This window comes from Clavelina lepadiformis, chromosome 6 (assembly GCF_947623445.1).
Source record: "Clavelina lepadiformis chromosome 6, kaClaLepa1.1, whole genome shotgun sequence".
NCBI lineage: Eukaryota > Metazoa > Chordata > Ascidiacea > Aplousobranchia > Clavelinidae > Clavelina > Clavelina lepadiformis.
In genome coordinates this window covers 14,053,450-14,072,683 of record NC_135245.1, presented here as the reverse complement: position 1 = coordinate 14,072,683, position 19,234 = coordinate 14,053,450, and the positions used below count along the sequence as shown (strand labels likewise).

Genomic DNA, 19,234 nt, shown 5'->3' with positions numbered 1-19,234 from the left:
GAAATATTTGACTTTATTAAGGAGTCGCATATAATTCAGAATAGATTCAATACTTCTGTGAAGAACTTCATTGTCAATAATTGGCATGTGAGAATTACTGCAGCCAACTGAAAGTACAGGAAACGTATCAATCTATCCTTGGAGTTCCGAGTGCATGCTCCCCCAGAAAAATTTGAATTTTCATGGTCTAAAATGGCGTAACAATAATAATAATAATAAAATAATAAAAATTATATTTGTACATTTCGGTAAGAAAAATAGCGACTCAAATGCACTTAACATATACATAATAATAGTTCTAATAAGAGTTCGGTATATCATAAATAAACGATCAGTAAAAACAGCCATAATAGCCTAAGTTGGCATAGATAAAAAGCTTAGGACTGATAAGCACAGTGAAAGAGGTATGTTTTCAGTGATTTCTTGAAAGCAGTGCGGGTTTAGCGTTGCCCACCTGCTGCGGTAGATTGTTCCACGCCCTGGAAGCAGCTGCGGAAAAATTTCTGTACCGTTCATCGCGGTCCCACAAGGTGGAACTTGCAGGAAGCTTTGCTAGATTGGGATCGCAGAACTCTCGTTGGGCGATAGCAGCAGAAACGTTTGGTGATATAATCGGGCCACACACCGCTTAGAGCTTTAAAAACAATAAATAAAATCTTGAATCGCGACCTGAACTCAACAGGTAGCCAAGGCAGTGACCCGAAGGCAGGCTTAATGTGCTCAGATTTTTTTAAACGAAGAATCAGCCTTGCGGCGATATTTTATACATGTTGCAGACGGACCAGCATCTGATGCGGTAAGCCATAGCGTATAGCATTGCAATAGTGGAGTCGCGATGTAGCCTAACCAGCGCGTGAACCAAACTTTCGCAGGATTTCGCCGACAGATGACGATGAATTCTTCCGGTTTTTCTGATGTGGACATAACACGATTTGGCAATGCTGTCAACTTTTTTGGTAATTGACAGTGACCAATCCAGATAAACTCCCAGGCTTTTAACATATGAAGACGGGCTAAGGTTTAGCAAAGTTCCGCTTTGAGATGATGGAAATCTCAGTGCGGGTGACAGCTCAGAGTAAAAAAGTATAAGTTCTGTTTTGTCAGGGTTCAACTTGAGCATGTAGTACCTCAGCTAGCAGAGAACGCAACTTTTTCTTCGTCTGGGCATATCTCAAACCACGTGACTATTTGAGCATTTAGCTATAAAGCTAATCTCAAAGCAGGAACCAAATACACGAGGGACCTACCATACCATGCCATGTAACATAAAACTTCCATAAATGAATATATACTAGGGATGGGCCGATACGAACCCAAACCCGAATAGATTCGCCGAATATCGCCTTTAGGCCTATGGAAGATTCGGGCGAACACGAATACCAACAATGGCGAACCCGAATACAATATTACCTATAAATTTACTGACTTTTGTTAAAAATGATGATCTAGTTTCCCGACAAAGCTAAACTAGAGTCAGCAGTACTTATAACGAAGGTCGTTTTCCTAACGATTTTGCTCTTTCAATCCTTTTTTAAACACTATTTGTCGAAAGAAAGCGATTTGTTTATCGATTACATCATGTTACAAGCAAGACTTCACAAATTTTAGATGAAATTTTATTGTTTGATTCTAATACGAATAGATTCGGGATTCGTTCGTGTCGACCTTCATGATATTCGGGTTCGCACGAACCCGAATAATCTTCCTCGCGGCACATCCCTGATATATACCATAAAACTTCCCTCTTAGCATGAACCATGCAGTGAATAACTACTGTCCTGAAAAACTGCGAGTACTTAATAATATTCACACGTATGCAATGTTTGTTTTGTGTAGCGTGTAAACACGAACAGGCTCTGCCATTATTGCCAAAGGGCATTACAACAGTAGTGCCACTGGACATCGAACAAGTATATGGGAATTAGTCGCTATTCAAGGATAATCCGATTTTTTCTTCTTCCAGTTTGGAATTTTCGGTTTGACATATACTTGTTTAAATGAATGCAGTTAGCTTATTTCCTATCTGGGTATTTCTATTTGCTAATTTCTTTTGTAAGTTTGTTCCAATTCTTTTAAATTTCTTGTTTGGAAAATGCAAATTTGTTAAAATTCGCACTGTAGTTTTAAGCGCCTCCAATGTCCCCTTGTAGTTTTAAAGCTATTTTTTTGGCTTTGGGGCTTTAACGTCAATGTCCTTGCAGTCACGGTAAAAATTGAAACATTTTTTCTAATAAGTTTAGAGATAAAAATAAAAATAATGAAATAGTACAGAAAAAAATTATCATCATCATGCAGGGATAAAACGTCCACAAATGGTTATCAGCTTACTCATTTTGTGTTTGGTATTCGGCTTCCTCTGAGTTAGTGATTTGTGATTTTAAAGCATAATCATCATAATGAAGGAAACTAAACAGTCTGCAATAACGTAGATAAATTTTTATCAGTATAAAACGCGTTAGATTACGAAACCAAAGGGGTTTCTATGACTTTAGGAGCATCTTTTTTGTCAAACTTGATTCGTTACGGTGAAAATTGTAATTATTAAGACAAGCGTTGTGAAATAAAATATGTTTACGTATAGCTAACAAAAACGCATTCATTGATGCAATGTTTATATTTTTGGTCGTTCAGAAAACTTTATGTACGACAAACAACATGTACAGAAATGATACACAAAAGAAAACGCTATAAAATGAAGGAACATTCAGAAATCTACTGCCATTTTGTACTTTCACGCATTCCCCAACCAAAGGCAGTGAATTGATGTACAAATTTTAAAACTACACATCGATTATTATTAATTATCAATCAAAAAGGCTGTCGCTGAATCTAATCGAAATCGTAAAATATAGCTATACAAAGTAGTATATAAACGTTTCAGTTTCAGATGTACATGATCATGGCAAAGGCAGCATATGTTCTGCTACATCTACAAGAAATCACCAAAGATGCATATGTGTCTTTAGTTGCAGGACTTGTTACGGTTTATCACTTAAAGCAAACTTTAGTTGAAATTATCTTTTTGCACGGGCAGTTAAATTTCAATAACAACAAAAAATCTCAGGGCTAAGACAACAGATAAATATGAATGAAACAAATCGCCTGACACCCATTGAAACTATTGGATAAAGGAACATTTTTGAAACGGTGACTGTACTAGGAGTTGCCATTGTTTACTTTAAATCACTTTTTATCTTTGTGAAAACACAAAATAGTAGCAAATGTTTGTAGCTGAAACAAGCATCAAAATTAGACAAATAACCTGATACACATCTCACAGTTTTATTTTTACATCAACTAGATTAGCACTTTAAGTGCATACACATCTATCTAAGTGATGTGCTTTGCTGGCAAGTAAAACTTGAATGCCATGTAAATGATAAACCGACCACTAAAACAGCCAAGAGAATTCCTCGTCAGAATTTCTTTGTGTATAACATATTTTAACAAAATCATGTATTAATGTTTAAGGTCGATGTTGTTCAGGTAACAACTTCAATTAAGGCAACTAAAGTGTTTGGTCAGTACCACTATATACATCCTGGGATTTACAACAGCAATAAAACTTTCAAGTGTTAATCGTGAGATCAAAAATTTACATTCTATACACTGACCAGTTTTGCTAAAAGTGATAAGTGCAACAGAATAAAACACACAAATTATCACATGTAAATACTTGCATCAACATCATCTCGAATTGCAAATTTCATTAAACTTGCAACTAACAATATAGGAATAACACATTATACAATAATAAGATCATTAAAACACGATGTCAACAAACTTTCAAATTGTTCATCATTCTTCTCCAAACACAATTGCTAAAAGAATAACCCAGAAACGGATACTTCTAATTTGATAAAACTTTACTGTCCCAACAACTTGAAATACTTACTCTATCTGGTGCTCAACCCCTTAATGACAAATTTAGAAATAACTTCCTTTCAAGCTAACCATTCCTGCTGCCCTCTGGTCCATTTAAACCTCTGAGAAAGGTGTCAATGACATCTTCGTCTCCAGTATGCTGGTGATTGTTATTGGTGTTAACCATACGATAATTATGATTGTATGGAGCAGTTGGAGATTGGAAGTGATAACCAGCAGCCATTCCTGTTGCTGGTGGTGATAACACAGGGTGTGGTGATGGCTGCGATGGAGATAACATTTGTTGGGTATCCTGAAAAAAATCTGAATTTGGATTGGCATTTTGAGCTACAGATGTATTCCCTGGCATGGGGTGCGGTAACGGCATTCCAATAGGTTGAGGCGGTGACATAATCGAAGACAGATGCTGCTGCATATTGTTTGTGGTTGTTAGCATGCTTCTATCCTCACTAATGCTCATTAAGTTGTTTTCGTTAGGAAGATTAAGGAAAGGCTGCTGTTGGCTGCTTGATGGTTGCAGAGCAGTTTCATTATCAATGCTGCAGTGATGTTGCATGCATTCAGTCAGCTCATCAAGCTCACTTGGAAACAAGTTGCTCAAGGAAATATGCTTTGGATCTACCCTGCTTTCTGCAAGATCAGGGTTCTCTAAAAGCTGCTGTGTTGTGGTGGAGGTTAAATCACCATTTAAAACCTGAGACGTTGCTTCAGGACCTATGCTTGGAAAACTATCTAAGTTAAGCACCTCATTAAATGATGGCGTAGCCTCTATGACTGGTAAAACTGCATTTCTTGTTAAATTTTCAGTGTTATTAATTGAAAAGTCAACCACGTCTTGATTAAACATATCAATGTATTTCTGTGTGGGAGGAATGTCTGGGTGTGCAGGCTGAGAGCTTGGAAATGGTATACTTTGATTTGGCCACTGGTCTGAGGCTTGAGAGTTGTACATTTTTTCTTGTTTGAAATCTCTCCCCAAGAGGTTATTGAAAGGGGAACTACTTAGTCCAGGATTTGAAGAAGTTGTTGAGAAAATGCTTTGTTTTGAATCAACAGGTATGTCCCATATCGGTGGAGGATCTTTATTAGACATTGGGCGCTTCATAATTCTCGCTGGAGACCTTGATGAATTGAATCGAGCTGGATGAATGTTGTGTGAAACAGATGAGAAACTACCTGGGTGCCTTCTTACAGCTGAAACAAAAACACCATCATGTGAGCCAGATATTACTCAGTCATTCAGATAAGATGTCAGAGCACAAGTAGAGAAGGCACTACTTTGCACTGTCATCCGAACTCGCTGGCCATGTGTTAGAATTAAACAAAGCATACTTAATTATTATAAAAGCACAAATTACATTCAAATGAAGTTGAGAAATATTCGGTGTGAACTCCAGCTTTTACTGTTTGTAATAACCTTGAGTTTATAAAATTATTTATTACACAATTGCTCATTTGTTGGAATACACCAAAAAAGTAGTAGTAAAGTGAATCTTCATTGTAACCTGTTCTTGCTCTGGATTCAATACGCTTGCGAATGAAGTTCTTTCTGGGATCTGATTCGCCAGCAATGACTCGTGTTAATGATTGCGAAAAATGGCGTGATGCTGATTGGATATCTGTATATACAGTTATTTAAGTATTACATATTTATGAAACAACAAAGTTTTAAATATACAACTGGCTAAGACGCTCATACACTTGGTTTAATCTTGCCACGCAAGTGATTTATAGCGACAATTATGCTCTATTAGCAGATACATCACTACAAGCTTATGCAGTAAACACCGCTAACTAGAGCACCATAGGGAATGGCAAAACCTACCCTAAAAATAGTTTCACTATTAAATGATGAAAATTTTTTTCAATACCAACGTGAAAGTACAAAAGGAAGGTCGCACAACTTTTAATAATATGGTGTTTTTCTCATTGGTTGCTATTGCTGTACATTTCTGCCACTATTCAGCATTCAGAAAAAAAGGATTGGTCAAATAAGTGATTTTTACTTCACAAAAAAAAAATCATAACAAATCTATTTCCTAATGCCTAGTGTTATAAATATGTAAAAAGTTTGAAAATATGTAAAATCATAGAAATGATAACAGTTATTGAAATTAGTAACAAAAATGAAAGCTTTCTATAAAACGTCTCCATTATACCTAACTCAAAAGTTCAGCTAACCCAACTTAATGGCTAACCGGCTAACTTAATGTTATATAATGACTCCTTTCACTTCGAGTTAACAACCACAAATGATAACATGTCAGATGACATATTCTATTTCAAATTCAATTTGCTTTTATGGGTAGACAATCCCATTCTGTCATCAATTTTAAAATAGTTTTTATTACGAACAAAACTTCAACCTTTTCTGAACTAAAATAATAAGCCATTATAAACTAATCATCACAAATGTCAATCTCATTTGTTGTCTGCACTAAGCTATGCACAGTAAGAACTTGCCTTTTAGTTCAATTACGAAATATGATTTAACAAACAACACTGCTATACATTTTTTTGCTAACACAACCTGCATTAACTAAACAGTACTGGAACAGATTTATTTGCAACTCTTCATATTTTGGCATTTTCAACCGCACATATTGTTCCACAAGTTGTTTTGAAATCAAACATGCATGGATATATTAACTACCGATTATATATTTTAAGAGAAACCCGTTATAGTGCAGTTACGGGCAGAAAAGCAAATTGTCATAAGAGCATGAAAATCAAAACAGTAATTTGAAAGCAGTAACTATATGAAATTGGCTAACAATACAAAATTAAAATGGATAAAAAAAGAACAGAGTTAACATGAAATATATGCCTGGTTTTGTAGGTTTTTATGCATTATGCACTTTGCGCTATTTTTTTGCTGTTTAGTGAAACACTTTAGTGTAGAAGTCGCCATTTTTACAACCGTTGTTTTGATACATTTTCTGTATTGAAGTAGTTGTTATGTCTGTTATGTTATGTAGCTATTGTTATTTTGCATCGGCACTATTTGAGTGTTGTTTTGGCAAACGAGGGTTATTTTGAGAAAAAAATTATTATTTGAAGTAAAACTACAAGGTTGAGTATTAAGGTACTTATTAAGAGGGAACTATTTGCCAAGACATATAGTGAAATCCATAGTTTCATGCATCGTTTCTGCCATTGATATGTTTTCAGCATTTTGCTTTAATGTTTTGTAATTCTTGCAATTGCGTATATTCATATGGTAAAATAGCACATAAATACATATACACTTGGCGTTACAATATGCATATATGTTGAGAACTAGTTTTGAAAACAACTAGAACCAACTACAATATACGAGAAGAAATGACAAAAAAATTGTGTAACAACAAAGTCCTGTAACAACAAACAGACTTTGTTGTATAGATATCAACCAAAAGTGCACCAAACTGATACATGACAATATAATTTATCTGATGTTTGCTAAATATTAAACAAAACAAATGTAAACAGCATAATCTCATCTCATCAAAAAGTGCTGGCATTAAACCATAACATGTCACCTAGTCAATAAAAAAGTGTTTCATGTTGGAATGTTTTTCCATTTTTTGTTCACCTTTTTAGTATTTTTACTATTCTTTTTATTTGAAATGCCAGTAGAATAAATTCCAAAATTTGTCATCATAAAAACAGTTCGTTTCACCTGAACAGATTTTGAGCTAGTTCGTAAACAAATTATCACAAGTCGGTGTATATGAAAGCTCCTTTTTTCAATAACGTAAAAAAATAATTTGAATGCACCAAGAACCATAAAACATGAATAACCATATGGAAATACAACTACAATAAAAATTAAAAGCAATTCTAATAACACCAGAGACACATTTTAACGACCCCATGTAATGTAATACTTCACATTAAACCCAAAATATATTGTAACAGGATTAACTCGTGGGATCATTATTAAATTTTAATAAAGTAGACGCAATTGCTTTAGGGTTAACAGTTTCAGATTATATGCCAACTACTGAAAAACATAAAATTATCTGTAACCAACACAGTTTGCATAGTTATCATATTAATGAATATAAATTTCCTAATCACATTTAAAAACATTGCAAAGTGATTCCAATATAAAGTTTGTTTGTCAAGTACACTAACTTTTGCACCAAAAGTGCAAAGCGTTCTATTCCGAAAAAAAGAAAAGATTTATTTATAATCGGAGCAACAATGTCGCGACGAAGGTGTTATTTAGTTTCTGTTGTTTACATACTTCCAAAACACCAAAGTTGTTTACAAAGTTTTAATGAGGTTTTCAAGCAACGTTTTTTGTTATTATAGAGTTTCAATAAGTTTAAAATAACAAAAAAGCAAAATATGTACCAAAACATTGGAGTAGATGAGCTATAATAAGCAAAACACTGATTACGTTCTGACAACCATGTAAAAGGCACTAAATTGTGTTTACAACAGCGAATATATAAATTGATCTCCTTGGTGAAGCAAATGTTATAAAAAACACAGAATGCACAAAATGCTGATATTTACAAGTGACTAGCCGAGAGAACGCAAACAAAATCAAAGATGCTGCGACTTCGCTCATAAATACTGTATATTCTCAACAGTAAAAGAATTGGCATTGACTCCTTTTCGTAGCATATCGAATGTCTGCTTCATTGACAACTGAAAGGTCAGCCTGAGTTCGTTTTCATCACTATCTATCCAAGAGCATGGCTGTAACACAACTTTCTAGTCAATATGATGCCTACGTTAGTATAGCTATGCATAGATCTGCACTTTCCTGCTTTCTAGCTCAACCCAGACACCCTCTCCTTTTTTTCTCATCCACAAAACTATGGAGATGACATGAAAACTAAACGCATTCTTGCTTAAAAGGATGAACTTCATATTGTACTTTCAAAAGCAAATTATTTCATTATGCTGTGGTGTCTGAGTTCAACCTCAAAGCAGGAAAATGCAAATAGTTTTCAAACATCTTAGTTTTATTTTAGATTATGCAGCCTGAATTTTCGCAAAAACAACAAAAATTCCTGCCCAAATTATATAATTATCCATTAAAAGCTAATTCACACAAATACTAGATAATTGATACATACCAAACACTCTACAAAGTAGTAAATTAGCTGACTTACAAGGCTTTCTGAATTATGGCAACATTATTGCTAACAAAGCATTACACTTAGAATAAGGAAAAGCAGTAAGTAATGAACATAGGAAGCCAGGCCTGAAAGTGTGGTAACATACATATTTTCACAGTAGCTGCAACCAAAGGCTGCGAATAAGTCAAATTTCCTGAAATTGGTATAAATCAAGAGCTATCCAATTTTATGCACTTATAATATTTTCTTACTTTTGCTTTAAACTAATGGGGTTAAATCTACAGGCAAAAACAAAATTAGGCTCTTTATATATGTAACATTACGCTCTACAACGCATTAATTTTCTGTAATGCTTTAAAATAGATAATGGTTTCAAAAGTGGTCGGGGAAATTCCTAAGACATTAATACAAAATCTGTTTTGCTTTCAGAAGTCAAAAATTGTTTTCAACAGTCTTTAACACAGTTAGAAAATTTCTGCCTGACAATAGAAATTGACAGCAAAACTCCATTTTCAAGAAGCTTCACCCATCAACTTATAATAAGTAAGATACTTTACCTTTTCATGGCTGCAAATAATGCTGTAGTATGAATGATCATGGAACTTAGTTTGTGACAAGAACAATTTAATCAAATGTACATATGTAAAAAGCCTTAGTAAATATTATGTGCGAAAAAATATTTACAATGCTATTTTGACACAATTGCACAACAAATTACCTTATACATGACAACCATCTTAAAGGATAAACTTGTTATAAAATTGAATATGTTCTTACGTATACTGACTTGTTTTAGTGAGTTAAATAAATCAATTTTGCAAATTTTTGGAAACTAGAACTATGCCGCAAAAGTGTGCTGCCACAACATGTACAGTTTTTAGAACTATGCCGCAAAAACGTGCTGCACAATATGTACAGTTTTTATTTTTTATACTTGACTGATCAATGGCAAGTTGAATATGATGTGAATAATAAAACCAATTCCAACATATAGTTGGTTTGCTATCTGAATAATGGATATCTTTTCAAAAATACCCAAACAAAGATATAAACAGGACAGAAAAATTCATATTTTAATGCTAACTCAGGTATTTAAGTACTTTAAATTTACAGATATTGAGTCATAAGGTTTTTAGAATAATTAGGTCTATTGAAACTATATCACATTATCACTATAGTACCCATTACAACTATGTGGATTAGTAAAAATGAACAGCAATGTTCACCATGTTGACGAGGAAGATAGGTAAAGGCAACTGGGGCGCTCGTTTGTGAGTCAGATGGTCTTCTTAGCATGAACTCAACTTCAACACTTTGTTGGATGGTGTCATCTCTGTATGGTGGCGTTCTAAATACTATTGCAACCTGGCAAAACCAAAAAGTCAATGAAGTTAAAACATAATTGAATCATATAAGCATGTGTTTCTATACAATTGCAGGTCATAGACACACAGACTTAACAGACTCCATTTAAACTTACAACTATGTCAATATAGTGTAAATGCATAGTAAAAAACAAACCTGTCTGTGAACATCAGCAGAAGAAAATTCACCATAAGCTTCCCAGCCTTTATGACAAAACACAACTTGAATATCTTCTGAAAAACAAAACATATGTTCTCAATTTGCGAAAGTAAAGTATTATACTCTTCTAAGCAGAACAACCACCTAAATGAAAAAATTCACTTTTGCAATTCCATCAAATTAAGCAACCAATTAGGAAAAAAAACTTGTAATCTAACACTTCACCTTTTTGAACTTTGTCACATAACAAAAATATTTCATCATTTCCTTGAACACTGCCATGTGTTTTGTCAACGCGACATATTTTCAAAACAGAAGAGCTTGTTGCTTCTAAAAACACCAATGTTAAAATAAAACAATTTTAAACGGCATACATCAAAGTTTCCTAAAGTATAATACTTTTTTGTCGGTAAGTCACTAATTATTACTGTCTGAGTGTCATGAAAACAAAAACTACAAACTTTTGTCAAAAATTGGGTTTGATGTAACTGGTCCAATTTTATGAGTGTAATTTCCATCTCGATCTGGCAAAAAAGCTTCAAAACAGAGTCTCACAATATTAAGATCAACATCAACTGCCGCCTTTTCATCTCCATCAATGGCTGTTCCGTAAGGATTAATACCATGTTGCAAACGTTCCCGGATAGCAGCACTTACTTCCTTTCTTCGAACGCACTGTATGCCAAGATTAGGAAATCTGCACAATATAATCATTTAGCTCCAACATTTACAAAAACATGTATGAAATATAACTCAGAACGTTAAGTTTATGCATCTACAGCATTAGCAACCCTAAGAAACACTTACACTCCCAACATGCCATTTCCAGGATCAATATTCACTTGGCATACTCCATTGCTGCAGTCACGGCCAACTAAACTGTGAGGATGTGGCTTTGGTGGATCATCCTTATTAACAAGTGAAACCCTCATGACAGCCAACCCTCTGTAGTTGACAATCTATATCACAGTGGATTAAAGTGCTTAATAAATTGATACTTTATAAAGTTTAATTTGATTGTTTTGCTTTTAAGTTAAGCACCATTGATCATACTAAACTGTTGTTTTTGACAAATGTAAGCAGTTGAAAACATGCCAGATTGCATATAAGCGAAGTGGGATGGACTTGTGTGCTTAATGACATTAAATAAACTATATATACTGGGTATACAGTATGCAGCAACTTCCATATATATATACTTTCTTAAACCAATATTTTGAGTATACCTATGCATTTCTAATTGGAATACAATGTAAATAAAATGAGGTGTTTTTATCAGAGCTTTTATCTGAAATTTTGAAGTTATGATATTTATAACCTGACTTAGTCTCAGCAAGGATTCCTCATTATGCAAATATTTGTCATCATGTGTATGCGCAGACAGCACAGTGGTACTTTCCAACAGACATACACACATTAGTTTTCCATGAAGCTTTTATTCAACCCATGACCTGAATTCAGTAACAATCTCATGCAGTCAGCACAGAGTTGTAAAAAATGAAAACAAAAATGCAACCTAATTTTTAATAATTAATAATAATAATAATTATAATTTAATTAATTATCACTGAACTTTGCAGGCTCAATATTTAAAAAACCTTACAAAATTTGAAAAAGACCGCGTTTTTGAAGAGAGTTAAATATAAATCTATAACTGAAGACCATCTACGGGTTAAATACGTACCATATGAAAACGATTTCTGCTTAATTGAATGTTTATAGAGCAGTGTTTCCCAAACTTTTTTCGGATAGTGCCCTCAGGACAACTTATTGCCTATCAAACACCCATTCAAAAAAAAGTAAAAACGAATTTATTACACATTCGAGAAGTGGGAAAAAAGCATGTGCACGTTTGCAAAACCAGCACTAAAATTAGTCTAAAATTTTTACAATGATGGTACTTTCTACAATTACTCAACATATAATGGGTCAATTTTGACAAACAAAACTGACATTGCAAGAAATTCCTCCTTTGAATTGTGTAATTGCTTTTCTTACAAAATTTACAAGCGTAAGTCTTGCCATCAAATCAAAACTAAGTAGCAGGCAGGTAGCATTATCACACCGTCCACCATTCCAGTCAAAGTTCAGTTCAGTTCAGTTCAGTCAAACAAAGATTTTTTGTAACTGCATCCTCCTACAGTCATCATCGGTCTACTTCGTATTTGCTTTGAAGAGAAAAAATGACTAAAAATCACTTTGTCATTCGGTTTTTGTAACTGCCCCAATTTACTCTCGGTGCCCCCCAATCGCCCAGTTTGTGGCCAGCGCCCCTTTCGTGGTCACAAACGCCCCCAAGGGGCGCTGAAAAACAATGGCTGACATGTGACACCATTTGTCAACTGACAAATTGCTCTTAAAATTGAGTAACTAAAATGCTAAACTATACACAACTATATAATTAATTTTTTTTTTTATTGTGTAGTTGGCAACACATTTTATTCATATTAGAACATAAAAGACTGTTCATCTCTGCTATTTGTTGCATTTGTAGCGTTCACAAGTCATAATAATTAAATTATCTATATTTTCATCTGATGTCACTTTGTACATGCGTTGTTTGGTAACCACAGAGCAATGTTCCACACTGATTTCTGTTTGCAATTAATTACAAAAAAGTACCATGACCACCTTATTCGCCATCTGCTAACCGCAAAACTCCAGTGGTTTTAGCAGCAACACACCAGAATAATACAATAGCAATTCATATCATTATGATATTTTCAAAACTAGAGTTTCATTCAATATGCAGTAAATGTTTAGTAAACATTGGTTGTTTACATTGAAAAAAGAATCTTAAATTGGTGGGATAACTCATTAACATTATAACATTGGCTTTGTAGTTTATATCATATAAAACTGTAATAAATTATGAATCGTGGGGAGCATAATGAGACGATTTAAACTTTGGTTGTGGGTTATGCGAATAGGAACATCACATGCATTAATAATAATAATACTAACAAAATAAACTAGTCATAAAATTGGTAACTATCTCCAAAAACATGTGGCAAATTTTACATTGATTGTGTCGTATTCAGCAGCAAATGTAACAAAATATAAGAAAATCAGAATGTGCGACAACTTCAAGTTTTAAACTGTTGGCAAGCAGCTCAAATTACCTCTTTAATGATAACAAACTAACTTACACTGACTATTAATTAATTATTATCAATGAAAAAAGAGTTTTTAAAACTTGAAAATCACGTATACTACATTAGAATATCATTATCAAAGAAAAATAATTCTGGAGAATAAAAAATGTGGAACGGCTCCCAGGACTTGCTCTCAAACCACATCTATTGTAAGCCTAGTTATGAGCAAAAGACAAGAAAAATCTCGGCGCACCTGACTTTGAATTAACAAACTCTACCTGCGCATAACTAGACATATGCATAGTATATATAATAAATAACTATTTTAAAATACTTTTTAAAATCCAGAATTTCAAATCTTTCTTTGGAATACTTACTCTTCTGAATGAATAGTAACAACAATATACCTTTGTTTTTCATAAATATCTGGTATCAGAGACTATGAAAGGTTAATTTAGGCATTTTTCATAAACATTCACAGTTATCAGTATAATTTTATGTAAACTAAAAATTTAAGGATAGATTCACACAAAGATTTTTCACGAATGGATTTTATGTTTGTTTAACTTAGCGAGCTCGCTGCCTCATTTGCTTTAAAATCAAGGTAAACAAACGTAAAGACCAATTAAGCAGCATCCCTGTGAAGATTGATAGCACAAAATTTCTGTTTAAATGTTCATTCTGCTTACTTTTGTACATTCTCCTATGTGGATGTTTGTTCTCGCAACCGAGAATAACTTGACTATGGTTACTTGGCTTTGTTTGCATTAAATGATGTCAACCTTTGAACTCCTATTTCATCAGTTCTTTTAAAACCTAGTGTAATCTTTAACAATAACAGTTAGAATTACAGCCTATACAGTACTTCTAAAAGCAAAAAATCGTGAACATAAATACTGCAGATTATTACCTTCACTTGCTACACCTGGCAAACATATGTTTTTGTTTTATTTTGAGTGACCATGTCCACAATTTTTGAAGAAACTTCCAGAAAGATCAGTCTCTTATGCTTTAACTGCATTCAAATACCACACGATGTGATAAAACAAAAGCTTTATAAGTATTTGTGAATAGTTTGTTTTGTCTGATATGGTGGATCTTCTTACAAGCTAGTGATACTGATTCGAATTGCTTTGAAACTGAAAGCAGAGCTAAATGGCATATACTCAAAATTTCTTGTCATAACGCTTGTAGTAAATTGTGCAGTACCGTGCAATAACATGCAAAAAAACCTGATGCAAAAACAGGTTCATTGAAGCAAAGTTTTGTTTTGTCTATACAGGTGTGGTTTTAATATAAACCATTAAAAAGTGTTCAAGCCTTCCTTGATTGCATTTTTTAACAATGACTGTTGCATTCATCGCTCTGATCACAAAATTTTTCAAATGTATGTGCAGTCACACATACACTTGCCACCTTTTTCCCTTTAGTGCGAATCAGTGCAATAGTCGCTGTCACAATTAAATGCTTTCATTTTGCAAATAATTGGTTTAGTTTATGCGTACTTTGTGTAGTAGTGATTATCGTGTTTATTTAAACCTTGTATGATAGACGCATACGAAAATGTTATATCAGACAATTTAAAATATCTGTATAATCAAAATTAAACCTGTTCCAAAATAATAACCAAATAGTTTTGGATGAACTTGGTTTTTAAAGATTGGATAAGTATTACTGTTCATTTTAGAATATTCTAAAATGCACATCATGAAATGGCAGGCCTTCCCTGTAAGCTTCACAAAATACAAATACGTCACACACTTAGCATCCCAACTAACCACACCAATGCTAACATGAATTAGAAATTATACCTGACACGATGGCCATGTCTTTTTATCACCAGTTGTATTTTCTCCAGGTATACTTCCAGCAGAGCGCCCTTCACATTCATATCGGAAGCGCATTCCTCTTTGCTTGGGTTGTTCAACAATCTCCAGATAAATACCACGTGAATGATCCATCATTGCGTTAAGATGCAAGAAGGCCTACTGCAAGCACTTCAGAAACATACAACTTATATTGCAAAAAGTAAAATTCACTGTAGACTAACGAAAGAATCAACTTATTGTGTGATTTTCAGCAACTGTAAAATGTATTTAGTCATTAGAAGTTGCAATGCACACAAGTGAAAGAGTACAAACAGTACACAAGCAAGCTAGAAAAATATGGCAGAATTCACTATCTGTTGCAGGCAGTGGTTGCCAACTTTTTGCATTCTGTTAGGTCAGTTATGAATAGAACTATTTTCAAATAATGAAATTGTATTTTTTAAATAAAAAGTATATTTTAACAAACTAAATACTTGACTAACTTATGTAACTTAATAAAATTTAAAAAAGCGACATTCCGGTTAATTAAGTGCGCAAAACATCACAAAATTTTACAAACAGTCAATAATCTCATTCTCATCACTTAATAAAGATCAAATTTTTGTCATATTTGCAATGCAATATTCTGCTTAACAGCAACTTAAGACAAACACAAATACACTATTAAAAACATATTTTAACACATCATGGCTAACTCAAGCATGAATTGCATTATGCAATGATTCCACGCATTTACTGTACATGAGGCAATGAAGTAATTACCTGCTTCTAACCTCAAAAGTATATTTTTAATTTGTACCCAAACCCTTTGCACTTCTCTATTTTGTGAGTTATACAAGACTTCGTCCAGTGTAGACTTCAGGGATATCAGAATTGTGTGTATAGACAAGTTGATGTTTACATTATAGTATAATTGATGTCTATGCTTAGCTTACATCATACCTAAAAACAGAAAAAGTATCATGTAGGAAGTTTTTTAACTGAGCAAACTTTATCCATTAAACAGGTTAAACCTTGTTGTGGTGGTATATATTTAACTACTATTTGCAGCATCTTATCACCACTAAAATTGAACGACATTCTCCAAACAATCCTGTATATTTCACTTTATAAACTATACTTTGAGGAAATCAAAATCATATCAAATTTTAGCAATTTCAATTTCCGATGTTGCAATACTACAATACACTTTCCGGCTAGTCATTTATAGAAATAGATTTTTCTAACTTCTATCACAGGTAGCCGGTGAAATAAACGCTGTCTAGGCCAATATAAGCTAAATTGTCATTTAAACAATCAACTTCGTTTTGTTAGTTAACTTTTAATTGATATTTTTACTTTAAAGCTTTGTTTGATTATTTTAATTAATGAAGATGAGTCTCGTACGTATGTGTCACACAGATTACTGGTCTAGGCCAGGGCTTCTCAAACTATGGGTCGCGACCCCAAATGGGGTCGCGTAATGAAATTTTGGGGTCGTAATTTTAGTCTAGTGCCGGTAGGTTGTAGTCTTGCCATGATGTCAATCTGAAGTGGCCAAGTTTTTCAAAAAATCACATGGAAATGACTGCATTTTAGGGCCGTTATGTAAGCGGTCCTTGATGACTTTACAACCAGCCCGGCCTGTGCACATGGAAAAAGGCTATTAAATATTTTTATTGTCATGTTAATAGGCTATCCATTTCCAAGAAATGTGTTTTTGACGGATTGACCGCAACCGTTGGTGTGAAATGTCGAACGATAAAATATAACCAATCGTAACAATTGATGCATTGTTACGCTATCATTGCTGTAACGTGCTGACCAAAAGTAACCTTACCGCTCGCATTACGATTTCAGAGTAGCCTAGTAACTAGTTTCTGAAGGAACCTAGGCTAAAGTTTAAAGCAGTTACAAGATTAATTTAGTATGGATCAGTGGTTAGGCTTCGTAGATTCATGTGGTAACAATGGAAGCACAAAGAAAACAATAGACAAGTCAGAAAGAAAAAGAAAATATAATGACTCATTTTTGCAATAATGGATTTACTTGTAGTTATGAAGATGGAATAGATATATTAATATATAATATATATTAATATATATATTAATATATATTATATTAATAAATTATTGATATCCTAATTTACCCTAGTCTTAATAGACAAAAGAACTAACCCCGTTTTAATGTCATTAACGTGAATGTCCCCATAATGGGGTCGCATATAAATATCTTTTTCAAAATGGGGTCGCAGAACAAAAAAGTTTGAGAAGCCCTGGTCTAGGCTACAATTCAAAAAAAATCTGCAGTTTTACAAGCATGATACCCTCTTTGTAGGGTCTAGGTTAGGCTATACAGTTATTAGCTTGCTTCACTCAAAAAACTACGCCATGCCTACATACAAACTCACCACTTCATCCATCTGTCCATAGATACTCATAATGTCTCTTAAATCCGTTGACTGATGATGGCATCATTGCATTAACATTAACTTTGCAATGCATGGTCTATATAATAGGGCCTAATGCATAGACTTTCACCATAGGCGAATTGGCAACCCGCCTTACCACCTCCTAAATACATGCTTGCGTTTTTAGCTTAGGCTATAATCAATGACTTAAAATAATCGTCTAGTTAACTTGACACACCAATTTCACAGAAGGTACGGCACCCTGTATCTCTGGGATATCAGAGGATTTCTTCAAGATTCTTGCGCTTTCAGGATGACGTAATGAGTTTAAGTTTCCAACTGGAAAGTACCTTTTTGCTGCACCTTCGTTCAAATGGGGCAACTTTGTTTTGGTTGTAAGCTCTTACAGAGTCTCCACGTTCTGACGCTCTCCAATTGCAGTATGAAAGTATTAAATTGACTACCAGCATGGTGTTCATGCTGGGACATCCTGTAGACCTATTTTACAAATCAAACTTATCATTGTTCGCTAAGGTATTGGAGTCGGCCGTGGTACCGATATACGTTCATTAAATTATTGGTACTAGTATCTTCCAGTAATACAGTACCAGTAGTTGCTTCTAGAGCAGAGTGGTTAGAGCGCTGCGCTCGCAATATTGTTCGCCATCTGTACTGGGTGGCGCTACCGTTGCAATTACCCATAATAAGGGTACCTCCAACAAATCTGTGTGCGAATTAAACCTAGGCTAGTTCATAGGGAACTGCCGCCACTTGACTTCAACATGGCATGATATAAATTTCATTACTGTATCCTAAAACTAAGGAAAGTTCTTACGTGACTTAAGCTCGGTGATCATTATTTGTATTTTTTATATGGTAATATGATAGGCTATTGCCTGAACTTGGAACCGAATTGTTTACCAGGACGGTAGCCTTCGTCAACCTATCCGCTAGGTTGCGGTAGCACACTACGTTCATTTGACGTAGAACGTTTGACGACGTATGTCAAAACTCTATTCAGGGTTTTGTGGATTTTGAAAAAAGACACGCAATTCATTGTGTGATGATCCAAGTGTAATGTCCAAATTAGCTTGTTGTTTATTCAAATTATACGATTTAAGTGATAATGGTTTATATGATTATGTGTGGCCCAAACTCAAAAAATCTTTGTCATTGCGTGTCTACTCTAGACCAGGGTTGTCCAAACTACGGCCCGCGCGCCAACTGCGGCCCGGCAGTTTATTATTGGCTCGCGGCCATCATCGAGATTACACGTAACGTCGTATCAAAGATAACGAAATATGAAACAAAAGTTTAAGTTTAAGTTTAACAAACTTTATTTCAATATGACTTACATAAAATTGTTCAACTTCAAATTAGGCTATATATTTTTCCCAGCATTTAGCGGTAATTATTAATTTGCATTGGTTAATT

The 19,234-nt window shown here is 34.1% G+C and overlaps 2 protein-coding genes across 4 annotated transcripts; both read right to left on the bottom strand.

Annotated features, from left to right (window-relative positions):
• Nucleotides 1-1,785, bottom strand: LOC143462707 (uncharacterized). The gene is made up of 2 exons (XM_076960959.1): nucleotides 455-1,785; nucleotides 1-187 (listed from the first exon to the last, which is right to left on the bottom strand). Exon 1 carries the CDS (start codon nucleotides 1,118-1,120, stop codon nucleotides 743-745), a length of 378 nt encoding a protein of 125 aa, XP_076817074.1. The 5' UTR covers nucleotides 1,121-1,785; the 3' UTR covers nucleotides 1-187; nucleotides 455-742.
• An 810-nt stretch (nucleotides 1,786-2,595) lies between these two features.
• On the bottom strand, nucleotides 2,596-18,290 carry LOC143462049 (uncharacterized). 3 transcript variants are annotated; one of them, XM_076960056.1, is made up of 9 exons: nucleotides 18,039-18,290; nucleotides 15,394-17,963; nucleotides 11,295-11,446; nucleotides 10,949-11,184; nucleotides 10,713-10,817; nucleotides 10,485-10,561; nucleotides 10,190-10,328; nucleotides 5,391-5,504; nucleotides 2,596-5,079 (listed from the first exon to the last, which is right to left on the bottom strand). In XM_076960056.1, the coding sequence occupies exons 2-9, from the start codon at nucleotides 15,544-15,546 to the stop codon at nucleotides 3,950-3,952; spliced, it is 2,106 nt and encodes a 701-aa protein (XP_076816171.1). In that variant the 5' UTR covers nucleotides 15,547-17,963; nucleotides 18,039-18,290; the 3' UTR covers nucleotides 2,596-3,949. The 3 variants fall into 3 exon arrangements, with proteins under 3 accessions (XP_076816171.1, XP_076816172.1, XP_076816173.1); XM_076960057.1 differs by lacking the exon at nucleotides 18,039-18,290 and having other exon boundaries at nucleotides 15,394-16,353; nucleotides 17,801-17,946; XM_076960058.1 differs by lacking the exon at nucleotides 18,039-18,290 and having other exon boundaries at nucleotides 10,485-10,558; nucleotides 15,394-16,484.
• Between the last annotated feature and the right edge of the window lie 944 nt (nucleotides 18,291-19,234).

Bases quoted from the DNA above. Each gene is read 5' to 3' on its own strand.
- LOC143462049 (XM_076960056.1), bottom strand. From the start codon at position 15,546: ATGATGGATCATTCACGTGGTATTTATCTGGAGATTGTTGAACAACCC. The intron at 10,818-10,948 runs GTTTGTAGTTTT...TGGTGTTTTTAG, and splicing joins AAACCCAATTTTTGACAAAA to AAGCAACAAGCTCTTCTGTT. The intron at 10,562-10,712 runs GTGAAGTGTTAG...TTTGTTTTTCAG, and splicing joins ATGTGACAAAGTTCAAAAAG to AAGATATTCAAGTTGTGTTT.
- LOC143462707 (XM_076960959.1), bottom strand. From the start codon at position 1,120: ATGCTCAAGTTGAACCCTGACAAAACAGAACTTATACTTTTTTACTCT.